Source organism: Peromyscus eremicus, chromosome 15 (assembly GCF_949786415.1).
Source record: "Peromyscus eremicus chromosome 15, PerEre_H2_v1, whole genome shotgun sequence".
Taxonomy (NCBI): Eukaryota; Metazoa; Chordata; class Mammalia; order Rodentia; family Cricetidae; genus Peromyscus; species Peromyscus eremicus.
This window is the reverse complement of record NC_081431.1, coordinates 18,613,729-18,627,586: the sequence shown is the minus strand read 5'-3', so window position 1 is coordinate 18,627,586 and position 13,858 is coordinate 18,613,729. Positions and strand designations below refer to the sequence as shown.

General features: G+C 44.9%; 2 protein-coding genes across 11 annotated transcripts in view; one reads left to right on the top strand and one right to left on the bottom strand.

The window, feature by feature from the left end:
• Cep170 (centrosomal protein 170) overlaps positions 1-1,587 on the bottom strand; it is a 94,498-nt gene extending 92,911 nt beyond the window's left edge. For 3 of the 10 annotated variants that reach the window (XM_059280523.1, XM_059280527.1, XM_059280532.1), the window contains exon 1: positions 795-1,583. The gene's annotated coding sequence lies outside the window, so the exon portion shown is untranslated. Of the gene's footprint in view, positions 1-794 lie in introns of all 10 variants that reach the window. The other 7 variants (XM_059280521.1, XM_059280526.1, XM_059280528.1 and 4 more) reach the window with 5 other exon arrangements.
• The window catches only part of Sdccag8 (SHH signaling and ciliogenesis regulator SDCCAG8), a 200,284-nt gene continuing 187,425 nt past the window's right edge, over positions 1,000-13,858 (top strand). The window contains exons 1-2 of the mRNA XM_059280536.1: positions 1,000-1,970; positions 12,479-12,631. Coding sequence (XP_059136519.1) covers positions 1,904-1,970; positions 12,479-12,631 — 220 coding nt within the window. The 5' untranslated portion in view covers positions 1,000-1,903. The remainder of the gene's footprint in view (positions 1,971-12,478; positions 12,632-13,858) is intronic.

Here is a 13,858-nt window from a genome sequence, read left to right as displayed (position 1 = left end):
TAATTTATATTGATCACCTTGGCAGGCCTGGACTCTAGCAGGTACAGCTCGTCTTCTTCATATTTTGGGCAAAAAGAACAACAAAAACCAGTAAAACTACTCAAGACCAGAAAACAGAGATCATATGACTTAGGACACATTTCCTTTTCTTCCCTTCCGTGTCAACGCAGCTGCTATTTCTCCCCCTTGAGTAAAATGGAAGGGGGAACAGATCCAAACCCTACAACCGAATCTGGGGACAATGAAGCCGACAGGAAGCCACTCGCTCCTCCCGCGGGGTTTACTACCCAGCCCGAGGCGACGTGGGGTGCCAGTCGCGCGCGGGGCAGGCTGCGTGACAGCACGTCTTCCACGCCCTCCCGACACCACCCGAAGGCTCGTCGTCCGACCTCCCCACCGCCACCCGCCCCACACACCCCGAAACCAACCCTACAAAAGAGATGGGCGCCCTGGAAAACTCGGTCCCCAGCGGCGGCCGAGCAGCCATTCCCTCGACGCTCCGCCCGCAGCGGCTGCCGCACAAAGCCGGGAGGCAGCTGGAGAGGACCGGGGAGCACGGGAGGGAAGCCGGCCCCGGGGCGTCCGGCCGCAGTCCGTGGGGGAGGGGAGGGCGGCGGCCGCCGCCGCCGCAGCCGCCGCCGCCGCCGCGCGGGGCGTCCGGGCAGCGCCCCTCGGCCTCCAGGCTCGCACTTCCACCCCGCCGCGGGCCGCGCCCCGACCCCGGCCGCAGGAACCGAGGAGGACGAGGATGTGCAGAACCCCCGGGCCGCGCCGACCCCGAGCGCATCACTTACCCCTCACCGCGGAGAGGGACCGGACCGGGAGGCGGGGCGCGGCGCGTCCCGTCAGTCTCTGCCACGCTGTCCTCCTCCCCACCCCGTCGCCGTTGTCGTCGTCGTCTTCGTCGCCGCCGCCGCCGCCGCCGCCGTGGAGCTCGGGCCCCCTCGGTTCCGCTGGGCAATAACGTTATTCCACACACGCCCCACACATAGCGGGAACGGCAGTGAGCGGCGGCTCAGTGCGCAGGCGCCCCGCAAAGGGCAACCAGCCAGGTCCTCTCCCTCCTCTTGCCGGGGCCCAGCGATGCCTCACTGCGCAGGCGCCAGACCCAGACAATGAAAGGGGGCTTTGAGGAGGGTCTCACCCACACGCTCGCTCAGCCGCCCACTGCGCAGGCGTGCCCTCAAGACCCGCTGGAACAATGAAGAGCTGCCTGGCTGGAGGAGGACCGCAACCAACCAGGACTACGATTCCCAGCGGGCAGCGCGCCAACTCCACGCGGAGGGCGGGGCGCTGGGCATGCTAGGAGTTGTAGTGTCCGCCGCCCTCACAGTCCGGCGGATGGCAAGATTTACAGCTTCATTTTCTAGGGAAAAACAATTTTGACAGAAATCCTAACTCAAACAGAGTTTACAGTCAATCCTTGAGAGGGCTCAGGGATTAACTCCACAACGACCCATTTTGCAGAGCCCAGGCCTTCACCGGGCCCCTTCTGTCAGCGGGTCGATCCAGGTGGCTGGAGGATGGCAAGATATCAGGACTAACCCAAACTGGGCAGAAGGGGAAGGGCGCGGCCTGCCAGCCCGTCTCTTGGCAACGGGCTCAGGCCGCTAAACTGCCGGAGTGGCGCCCCGAGCGCATAGCCCTCTGGGAATCGTAGTGTAGCTGGAAGGCTCATAGGACTCTCGAGGGTGCAGGCTTTGAGCCTGCGAACTACAACTCCCGACGATCATCATGAGGGCCAGGGGGTAGGAAAAGCCCCCAGGAGCTCGGTCCGGGGTTCCTGGCTCCCTAGTGACAGCAGCGACAGGAAGCAGGCAGGCATTCCCCAACCCCCAGCGCTAGGCCTGTTCCTGGAGGGGTGCAGTGGACACTTTCCCGCATAACTCCCATCTCTGACCCCATGGCGAAGTCCCCAGGGAACTCTACCCTGGAGGACAGTCTGGGGCAATACCAACGGAGTCTCCGGGGTGAGTTGCTCCGAATCTCAGTGCCTAGCTCCAGGGTACCCTGGGCAGCAGTGGGTGGTTTTCCTAACACTTTTGTTGAGCACCAGCCAGGCTGTGGAGGAAGAAGACGGATGTTGGTCTGATCTTAAGGATGAAATAGTTTGGTTTTGGTTGTAGGGTTAAGCAGTGTTGTTATCTCTGTTCTTATGATAACCTGACCCAACAGGGTACCTACATCATGATTTAGGTGTGTGTCAACTAGTACCATTACAAACTTGTGGACATCTCTATGCCACTTTTACCCTGTTGCCATACTTTGCTGTTTAATCCCATAAATTTCTCATTCATAATTTTTTACACATTCAAATTCTGGTTTAGTATACTGAATCTTACTTATGAGACCAGAAACATAACACTAATAGTTATTTGAAATAATACGATACTTGTTGATCTACATTATTTTCATATAGCAAAACATTTAAAACTTTATCTTACTAACGTTCCCAATTTTACATGTTAAGAAATCAAAGCCCAGAGACATTGAGTTGTAGGCCCAAATCCACACAGTTGGTTAGTGGCAAAGGCAGGTATTGAATTCAGGCCTATCCACCTTCAAAACCTATGTCTTTCTTATTAATCAAGTCATAATTACTATAATTGAAGCCCTATTTAGTTAAGTCACGTTTTCTGAGCAAAATACCAGAGGAATGATTATTTGGCCAGGTGGTGTCTATACTTCTATTTAGCTCTGTCATCTTGAAAACAGATATAACCTCTGGAAACTTGAGACTTTGCTATATTGAAGTTGTAGTGTTAATTACACCATGATTATTGGGGGAACAAATGAACAAAATAAATTGTGAACATACCACGGTGATTTTTTTGTTTTAGACCTTAAAAAAAGTGTTCATCCATAGCAAGAAATGTGTGTTAGGGGCTGGGAATGTGATTCAGTATTAGAATACTTGTCTGGCATGTGGAAAGGAAGGGAGAAGAGATGGGCATGTCGTAAATATAGGACATATAAAGTAAAAAAATTCACTAAAGACTTGATTCTATTGGTTGTGACACACCTTTTCCTAGTCTGCATCTCCATAACCCCATAGGTTATGGCCAACAGTTAAAATATTTGAATCACTGATAACCTGATTTAATCAGCAAATAATAATTGAATGCCTGAGTTGGGTTGCTCATACTAGGTCATGGATTTGCAGTGAGTCCCTATCACTGTGGAGTCTTTGAGCCAGTGAGAAAGACAGTAAACAACACAGTTGCAGGTTGCTGTGTTTTCAAATGAGAGTGACAATTAATGTTTGACACATAAAAACTTATTAAGTGTTAGCCATTGACATTTGCTTCCTTCAAGATCTAAAATTCTTTTGAGAAGACTGGAAAGTTGGTTTCCTCATGACTCTTGACTTTGTAGGCCTATTGTTTATCATCTGTATCAATTGATGATGTTAAAGATTGTCAGCATCCTCAGTGTTCAAACTATAGGATGAAGGAATTAAATGTGGTCCTCAGCCTAGTGATATTTCAAGAGTTGTTGGATATCCAAGTAACTGCTTCTAACTTTTTATTTGGAATCAAGAAAGATACTATAAATGGTTGTAATTTTTTTAGATTGATAAATTTTTCCGATTTTTTGTTGTTTCATTTAGTACTTCTGCGACATAATTTTAGGCCTTTATTTAACCACTGGGGGACTATTTAATATTAATCATTTTGATGTAGTCATGTGGTTGATCTGACTGGGACAAAAGAGAATGAAGAAATGACAGATACAAGTAACATCCAGCTGGGATGGATTGGGCCATGAGCTCAGATAGAGAAACAGCAACCATGGTCTGGAAACTCAGCAGGAATAGGGGGTTTCTATAGGGGAGCAGTATGGGATTGTAGTCATCTGGGATGAAGAAGCTGCGGTCTGTACTTCCTGCATGCACTGGTTTTAGCTAAAGGTCAGCTGTATCCATACTTTGACCAGAGGAAGACTGCCCATTCTCCAGAGACTGACCTGGGGAAGGCCTTGTCATTCCGATGTGTCTGAGACATTGGAATCTTTGACATGCCTTTGCTCCTGTCTAAAGTACACAGTCACTCAGGATTTCATCTCCTCCCCACGCTTTGAGGGGTGATTTAATATTAAGCATTTTGACATAGTTAAGGGGCTAATTTCAAACTAATTTTATAGAAGTGGGTACTTAGCTTGATGGAGTAGCACTTGCCTAGCCTGGACAAGGTCCTGAGTTCAATCCTCAGCACCATAAAAAAATAAATCTTGTAGTAATAGTGTAGTAGTACTGCTATTGCTTCCAGTAATTATAACATGAAGTTCTAATTAAAATAAATTTAAAATTTATAATTAGCGTGACAGCCACTTAAGGTGAAAACATTTCACCAATGGCAAATGTGAGGTAGAGAAAAAAAAAGATGAACATTTAAAAACAATTAAGCCAAAATTTTAGCAATGATTCAAGAAGTGGAACTTGATTTTTCTCCTGGTTTTCAGGATGTACTGTTTATTGATTTAATGATTCCTTACCTGTATTAGCATATACAATAATATTTAGAAGGAAACAAACAGGAGTAACCCTGAACTTGAGTAGGAGTCAAGTATCAATTACCACTTCCAGGGAGAATAATTCCCTTTCAAGTAAACTTTTGTTTCTGAGTAGTCAAACTGTGGTGAAAATGACGTCATTTGTTATTTCAAGAGTGCTCAGTACGTAAGAGTTGTGGTATAAAATGTCTTCCCTAGTTCATGCATACTGGAAGACTAGTAAAGTAATGGTCTTTTATTCCTATTTATTCCTGAGACTTTAGAACAAGTGTACATTCACTGATTGGTAGTATCTCTTCATTCTTATGAAATAGCCATATGAACATTCAAGTTTCCAGCGTAGTCAAAGTGAGCATATCGTTGGTGTCCTGGAGCCACAGAGCTCAATCTAGGACTAGAAGGATTTTGAAGGCTTCTTGGCAGTGTGGTTAGGTGTCCATTTACTTTAGGTAGACATCAGTCCAAGTACACAGTGGCTGGCATCTGCTTCCTCTGTTATAGCTGCCACAAAATGATGTGTTTGAACACTCGGTCTGCAGTTGGTGGCACTGTTTTGGGAAGCTGCAGAATGTTTGGGAGAGTGCTAGCATCACTCCATTTTATCCAATAGACTAAGTTCCCCAGTTATTCCTTACTTTGGGTTGCCTGTGCCCTCGGTGAGAAACTGGGGAGGATTCTGTGTGGCACACACCTGAAATCCTATTACTTGGGAGGTTGAAGCAGGAGGCTGAGCTCTTTGCTTCTCGCTTGGCTGCAGTGTGAGCAAGCTGAGAGTTTCTACCACCAGAAACTGAGAGGCAACTCTGTGCCACACCAGCCAGGATACATAGGGACCTTTGTGAGTCAAAACTCCTTCTCCAGTTGCTTCCATGAGATGTTCAGTCCCAGTAACGAGAAAAGTAACCAATATATCCTTCATTTACGTTTTGTGCATTGCTCAGGGGTAGCCCTGCAGTAGAGCAGTAGAGCCTAGTGAGTCAAGGGTCAGTTTAACCCCCACCATTGAAATAAATGAGGAAACAATTTCAGTGCATAATGGAATGAGGACATGAGATGAAATCAAGTAGTTTATAGTCCAGGAAGTGGAAGGATTTCAGAATTACAGTCAACCCTGGATGTTTTTGGTGTTACACATTTGCACATGCTGTTCCAGTATTAGAGGAGTGAGACTGCAAGGTAATGTGTCTGTCCCTACCAACAGAGCCATGCTGCGTTCCTGGTACACAGTGGGGTGTGGATGCAGGTTAGTGGCGGCATCATTTTCACCTGAGCACATGATTCCTAGCCACCCAAATTTGGCTGAGTGGGCATACTGTTCAAACAAGCTTGTCTTGGATAGGAACACATACTTTCTCTTTTATATACATTCTGTATACAGTTCTCCCCTTTCCCTTCAGAACACTGGTATTTCAGCCTCCAGATGCACTCGGAGGAGACTATGACAGAGGCAGGAGAGAATGTGTGACTAGGAGCCAGATCACTGAGCTTCCTGTCACTTTGCTGATTAGCATCTGTGTGGCCTTGGACAAGTTCATAAGTTGGATTTGGGTTTCTGTTTCCTTGTCTGTAAGTTAGAAGCTTGAACTAGATGTGAGGACTGTTGTCTGTATGAGCCAAGCTGACAAAGGGTGTCGAGGACACATACTAGGGAAGGGTCGGTGTGTGGTCAGACTCTGTGCTTTGTCTTTTTCATTTTCTTCCTGGCTTCCTTCTCCCCCACGTCTCCCGTCTGCTCTTTCTCTAAGAAGAAAGCCAAGCATAAGCACGTCTAAGAGCCTAGTGTGCCCTCTGTCACCTGGAGTGCTGGTGACCTTTTCCCTGCTCTGAAGGATGAAGACTGGGCTCATGTCTTATGAAACTGGAAGGAAGGAGTTGAAGTGCATTGGAAGTGAGAGGGCCTATGGCAGGAACACGAATCTTGAGGACGGTCCCTTTCTTCGTGTTTGATGTAGGTGGAGAAAACTGGAGAGAATGTTGATGGGGATGTTTTACTTGGATGTAGGGAAGAATTCACATCTGCAGGAGGGTTGTGTAACAACACTACTAACTGAGAGGTTTGCATGGGTGCCAGCTAGCAGTGATGTCATCAGGACCTTTGGCTCACTTAAGAACACATGTTTATCTGCAGGAAAGTTTCCCTTTTTCTCAGATTTACTCATAAAACGTACATTCTTTTCTATTTCCATAAATATTTTCCTGATTTTTTTTATTCTTTGTCATGTGTTATTTGTATTTATATGTCTGTAGATACACACATACACCACACATACTCATATACCTTGGGGGGATGTAAAAATAATTATGAGTGTTTTTGTTTATATACTCACTTTGTTTTTAGACTCCTTTGTTTTTCGTTTGTTTGTCTGTTTTGTTTTTTTACTAGAACAAAAATCAGTAAGCAATACGCCTGTCATTCCAGTGCTGAGGAGGCTGAGGAGTTCTAGTTTAAGGCTACCCTGGTAGTTGAAAACAAAGGAACAAATAAATCTTTAAAGATTTGTACTTCAGTGACATTACCAGCCCATGGCCAAGTTTTCCTGTGAGTCCAGAGGTAACGACAGTACCCTGCAGTGCACTCTGCACACATCTCGGCAACCTGGACCATGATGGAGTTCATTAATCCCACTGGAAGGTTTGGAGGAGTGGGCCTAGAGCAGACACTGCATCAGGCCCTAGCCTTGCAATAAAGTGGGCTAAATACAAAATTTGATCTCTTTATTACGATAGAAATATGAAAGACTCCTACATTGACGGTGGTGGCCTTTGGTTATACCCTGCTCTGCTAGTGCTAAGAACAGTGTGCTGAGCTGCCCAGTCCATCAAAAGGCTGTTGCCTTTGCAGTATAACAGTGTGGTGGATGTGGTGGGTGGGACACTGACCGTGGGACTAGCTCCTCAAGGCTGAGCAGGAGAAATCTTGCTTCGTTGATCTCAACCAGTGATTCTCAACCAGGGTCCATTTGTCTGGCAAGCAAACATTTAGTAATGTCTACAGACATTGTTGATCTTCATGACTGGGGGTGGAGGGGAGTGTTGCTGGCATCCCATGAATAGAAGCCAGAGACGGGGCAAAGATGCATAGTATGATTCCTGTGACAAAGTTATCAGGTCTGAAACACTGATAGCACTGTGTTCAGAAACAATGTTGTAGCCATTGCAAGAGACTCAAGAAAGAGTACTTACAATTATGAATACAGACTGTATTGTCTGGTGATTCTACCCCCAGTCTTCTGCCAGCCCGGGTAGAATTAATTCACTATTGGTGAAAGGCCCAGGTGCATTAGTCCACCCTGCTGGTACCACAGGATGGGCACAACAGTCTCCAAGTGGCCAACTCACATCTGTCACTGATAATCTTGCAGGCCCTGCTTTCTTACAAAGATTACACTGTTGTTGAGACTGTCTTTCCCTACTGGTGCCGTCTGCTTCAGCACGTTTTCAGCCATCAGAGTTAGGATTTGTTGAGACTTTTTTATTTCTGTATCTTTTATTCAATTTCACTATTGTGCTGGCTGCTTACAAGACTTGGCTTTGTCTGACTTTGGAGGAGGCTGTTTCTCTCATGGTTTTGCTACCTGTTGGTTTTCTAGTAAACCATGACAGCTGTCCTCTAAACTGGGCTGTGGTCCAGTCAAGTATGAACAGGCACGTTTTTCTTGTCTTCCTGTGGTTTCATTTTTCTGCTTGTCTGCCTAGCCTAAGCCTGTGTCAGGAACTGCAGGGCGTCTCAGATCTCAGGCTAGGAAATGGTTGATTGCATGTTTCTTAGAGACAGCTGGGCACTTTACAGGATGAGTCCTCACCCCTGACACCAGGACATTTCTCTTTCACATCACCTAGGCAGATGGAAAATGTAGGAATTAATAATTGATTAGATGAATGTACTTGCTGGTCTTACACTGAGTGGTACTTGTGTGTTTTGTTCAAAAGCATGTCAACGCCACTCCTAGCTGGGAGCTGTTGGCAGGTCCTGTGGCTGGAGGAGGGGTCATTCTTCTTCAGTGGTGTAGCAACTGGTAAGCTGCCATGTTCCTAAGTAGCTTCACACCCATACTCTTGCAGGCAATCCTAATTAAACCCAGGGGTTCCTAAAACAACAACAAAATAAACCACATTTAAATAGAGAGGACTTTTGGGGGAGGAGGAAGGAGTCTAGAGGGAGTGGGAGGAGTGAGGGAGAGTAATGGATGTTGAATATGATCAGAAAATATGCATGCACATAATTGTCGAAGTTTAAAACTATCTTTTAAGAAGTTAACATTGATGAAAAGAAGCTAAATGGTGAGCCAGGAGTTAAACCTTAGGAGGAAGAGAAATTGAACTGAGAAATGAGTGAGACACACCTTGATCTCAGTCTTTGGCTTTAAGAACCTGCTCATTGTATGGATTGATGTTCAGATAATGGACTGCAGAAATAATGTTCGCTTCAATGATTTTCATGTGATCTGTAGGATGCAGAGGTTCTATTTGCATTTATCTTCATAATTAAGTTTATCAACAGCCTGCGGTTAGTGCTGGAGAGAAGAAATCAGAATGTATTCTGAAATAGGTGACTGTCCTCTGAGAACAGAGGAAGTGGAAAGTCTTTCTGGCTCTTGGTTAGATAAAACTGTGGCCATGAGCAGCAGGTAGGAAATGATAGCGGGACCCTCCCGTCTAATCTAGTTTCCTTAAGTGTGAGGAGCAGTGAGCTGCATCTGCTGAGTGGTGGATTATGGGAGGTTCCGTTGCAGGGGTTTCAGCTGAAGAGTTATGGCAGTTCATCTTTCTCAAATTGTCTGAATTTATCCCTCAGGATTAAGTCAGTTTGTCATATCACAAGCATGCTGCTGTCGGGAATTGAAAACACTTAGTGTGCTTTGAAATGTTATGTAAAATGATTTTAAATTGTCATTTACCTCCTTGATCTTGGTTTTAGGATGTAGTTCTTATAAAAATTCCTTCTCTGAACCTCACAACTGAGTGAGTAGTTGCAAAGACAAAGCAAATAGACCAAAATTCACCTTTTTTTTTTTTTTTTTTTTTTGGTTTTTCGAGACAGGGTTTCTCTGTATAGCTTTGCGCCTTTCCTGGAACTCACTTGGTAGCCCAGGCTGGCCTCGAACTCACAGAGATCCGTCTGGTTCTGCCTCCCGAGTGCTGGGATTAAAGGCGTGCGCCACCACCACCCGGCCCAAAATTCACCTTTTGAAGGAGGTAAATTGTTGATCTCAGTGTCTTGTAATTTCATGTAATATTTTTGATGCATTTTAGCATGTAATGTTAGTGTGGTTCTGAAAGACTGAATAAGAATATTAGAAACAAGATTAAAAGGGTTACTGCAAGTTGACGTGCAGTATGAGGGTATTGCCCAGCATTCCCTTAGGCCCGGTGTCCAATCTCTAGGACCACAAAATAAATCAATATATAAAGCAGAACCTGCCATTGTTGTGGTCTCCTGAAAGAGCTCGACCATAGGGACTTCCCACTGTGCATTTTTCCTCATGTAAGGTTTCCCCTTTTCCTAATATAACTTCTTAGATCTTCATTAGAGTACCTACCTAATAAAATAAATAAGTAAATATTCTTTGTCCTAGAAATGAAGTCATTTGATAGCTCTGTGGAACATACTTTAATGTTAGTCACACCCTCCGTTTCCTTTCTAATGGATGCTCTAAAGGCAAGTGCTTTAGTTATAGATTTAAGGGCATAAATCTAAATGTCTAAACTATATTGCGTATCATAGACCACTTTGATTTTCCTTTTCCATTGACAAGTCTTTTCAGAAAATACTGAGTTTTAGAAAACTGCTGTTGCTCCTTGAATTGCTAAACCCAGGACTGTATCTAATCTGGACTTTCTGAAACCCAGAGTGAGTAAGAAGAGACCAGACCTGGCTGTCAGTCAGCACCGGGTGTGTGTTCAGAGGAAGGTCTGTGGGCAAATCGGGTTGCTATGGAGAAAACAGTAGTGATAAATTCACCATGAAGACAATAGGATTTCACCATTCGTCTCAGACAGGAAAGGCTGCTTCTTTTTAGTGTTATCTATGTAGAGGGTGAGTTTCTCTAAGTAAAGAAATTGTATTACATATTTTGTAATATGGGGTATTTTTTCCTGTTAAGTAATAAGGTTATTATATTTGGTTCTAAACTTAGAAGTTAATGACATTGGAAACAATGCAGAATGTATGTTTATAAATGTGTTTTCATGGATGACTGATAATGAATTAAGCCTTTTAGAAGTATGTGTGTGTGTGTGTGTGTGTGTGTGTGTGTGTGTGTGTGTGTGTGTGGTATGCACTTGCTAGTGGGTATGTCCATGTGCTTAGGTGTGTGTGTGTGTGTGTGTGTGTGTGTGTGTGTGTGTGTGCTTATGGAGGTGAGAGGATGACCGTGAATGTCTTTCCTCAGTTGCTCTCTACCTTTATCTTTTGAGACTTAGATGGAAACTCATGGATTCAACTAGGCTGGCTGACCAATGACCCTCAGTGACCCACCTCTTCTCTCCCACATCAGCAATGGGCTTACATGTGTGCTCTGTCGTATGCAGCTTTTTATAAAGCTTCTGGGGATCTGAACTCAGATCCCCATGTTTTCGAGCAGGCAATCTACCAATAGAGTTTTCTCCCTAGCTTCATTTTCATGCCATTACAATCAAATGGTCTCTGGAATCTTTTAGAGGCTACACTGAGCACTTAGGCGGAAGATAGGTAGAGTAGAGGAGCTTCTTATAGTCTCAGGGTCTGTCCCCAACCACTAGCTTCTTTATATTTCTCTCCAGTAGTGTGGCCAGTTGTTAAATAAACAGTTTAAGGCAGAGAAAGCAAACCTTGCTGACCCTTCTTAAAGATGAGATGTGACTGTCACTGTAGCCTGTCAATGCAAATTGAGGCCTGTGAGGAAGTGCAATGTGACCCTGAGGCTGTTTTTAGAGATGAGCTATCATAACAGTATACCTTAAAGTATTCCATCATAGACAGTTTATGTCACTTATACTCTGGTTAGTTTCACTTTCGACTTGGGATGGTCATACATACTAACCTACTGTCTGTGGGTGAGATGTAGTGAGCCAGGACTGTATGGGAGTGGTTGCCACTGTGAGCACCCAGCTGTCCAACTCGTCATCAGAACGAGGTCAGGCAGTTTGAATTCTTTTGGTGAGGCAGGGATGTTAGGTCTTCAGAGAAAGTGAGGCTTCCCTGGGCCAGAATGGTTCTGTCCACTCACCTCATATCTTTGGGTGGGATAGGCAAGTCTCAAGCACTGAGGGAAAGGAAGAAACCTTCCCAGGCTGGTGACTCTTTTACCATAAAGGGAGCTTCAGTCCTTCTTTCTGGTTGTATCACTGTACTTGCTGGTTTTGTGTGTCAGCTTGACACAAGCTAGAGTCATCAGAGAGGAAGGAGCCTCAGCGGAGGAAATGCCTCCATGAGATCTGGCTGTAGGGAATTTTCTCAATTAGTAATCAGTGGAGGAGAGCCCAGCCCATGGTGGGTGGTACCATCTTTGGGCTGGTGGTCCTGGGTTCTATAAGAAAACAGGCTGAGCAAGCCAGAGGAAGCAAACCACTAAGCAGAACTCTATAGCCTCTATATCAATCAGCTCCTGCCTCCAGGTTCCAGCCCTGCTTGAGTTCTTATCCTCCAGTGATGGACTATGATCTGGAAGTGTAAGCCAGAAAAACCCTTTCCTCCCCAACTTGCTTTTTGGTTGTGGTGTTTCGTTGCAGCAATAGAAACCCTAACTAGGTAGTCATATTCACAGAATGTTCTTAATAGTGTGAGCAGTAACTGTAGCAATTCCCAAGTTTAATTTCTGTGAACTTCATCTTCTCTTACCTCCTCTGTTATAGTCCTTAGCTAGCTGGAGCTAGAATTCTACTTTTTTCTCATAAGGTCCCCCTGAAACTGATACTCATTTTGAGGATACCACCTGTGATTGCCACCATTTTATTGGCCCTGACTTTCATCAGGCTTTTGTTGCAGAACGTGCCAATAGAAGTCTTCACCAACTGAAATGTGCCCTGAGAGAAGCTGATGTCAATGTGGAAGAAGATGCTCTGGATCCTTCCCCCAGCGTCAATGTAGAAAATGAGGACACCGGGGTGGCCTGGCATGAGCTGCAGCACAGCCATGCTGGTGAGTGTGACTGTCACTCTGAGCATGAGTGGCACACAGTGGATTCTCCCAGCTCCACAGAGTTGAGTTGGACACTCTGCTGCTAAGTTTCTTTCGCTGTGTGACAAAAGAGTGATATAATTCCTTCACTTACCTTTTTTCCTTTGACTTCCCAAATCCTACGGACTTAAGTCCAAAATCTTTGGGACGAAATAACAACATTTTCCTAACCTACTTCTCCAGTCAGGTTTTTCCATGCTGTCCTCTGAACCACCTTTTCACAGGCCTCATCTGAACCATCTGTCTTAGAAAGCAGCCATCTCTTAGCAACCCCTGACTGTGCATCCATAGCTTTATACTGCAGTTCCTCCTGACTGTAATTTCTGACACCTCGCCATTCTCCTGGGGCTGAAGTCCTCTTCACTGCTGCTGTTAGTGCCTATGTGAAAGCAAGTGCATAATGTTGTGCTCCCTATCCAGGAAGCTTTGTGCACGCTCTAGGTTTACATTAAAACCTTATATCTACTGCTCTAACTATTTTGCTTATTAAATTCTTACTTAAAAACTAGTTTTTTAAATTTTCATTCTTTTCTTTGTGTCCTTAGCCAATACAAAGTTCTTATTGCCTAATAGTAGTTTAAGCAATATTTGCTGGATTGATGTTTGGTAATAAAATGTTAGTCTACTTTCCATCACTATAACAACATCTTAGATAAAGAAACTTATAAAGAATATTGTAGCTGAAGTTTTCCTGGTTCTGCCCGGCTCCAGCGACCTTGCGGCTGCTTGGACCCAAGTAAACACACAGAGGCTTATATTAATTAAAACTGCTTGGCCATTAGCTCAGTCTAAACTATTGACTAGCTCTTACACTTAAATTAACCCATAATTCTTATCTATGTTTAGTCACATGGCTTGGTACCTTTTCTCAGTTCTGCCTTCAAATCTTGCTTCCTGTGTCTGGCTGGTGACTCCTGACTCTTGCCAGAATTCTCTGCTTGTCCCACCTATACTTCCTGCCTGGCTACTGGCCAATCAGCGTTTTATTTATTAACAAATCAGAGTAACACATTTACAGCATACAGAGTGATATCCACAGCAGAATATACTTTTTCTTTATGAGACAAGGTCTTCCTATGAATGCCTGGATGGCCAGGAACTCTCTGTGTAGACCAGTCGGGCTTGAACTTGTGGTCATCCCCCTGCTTGTGTCTCCTAAGTGATGATATTACAGGAGTGTGCCAACAT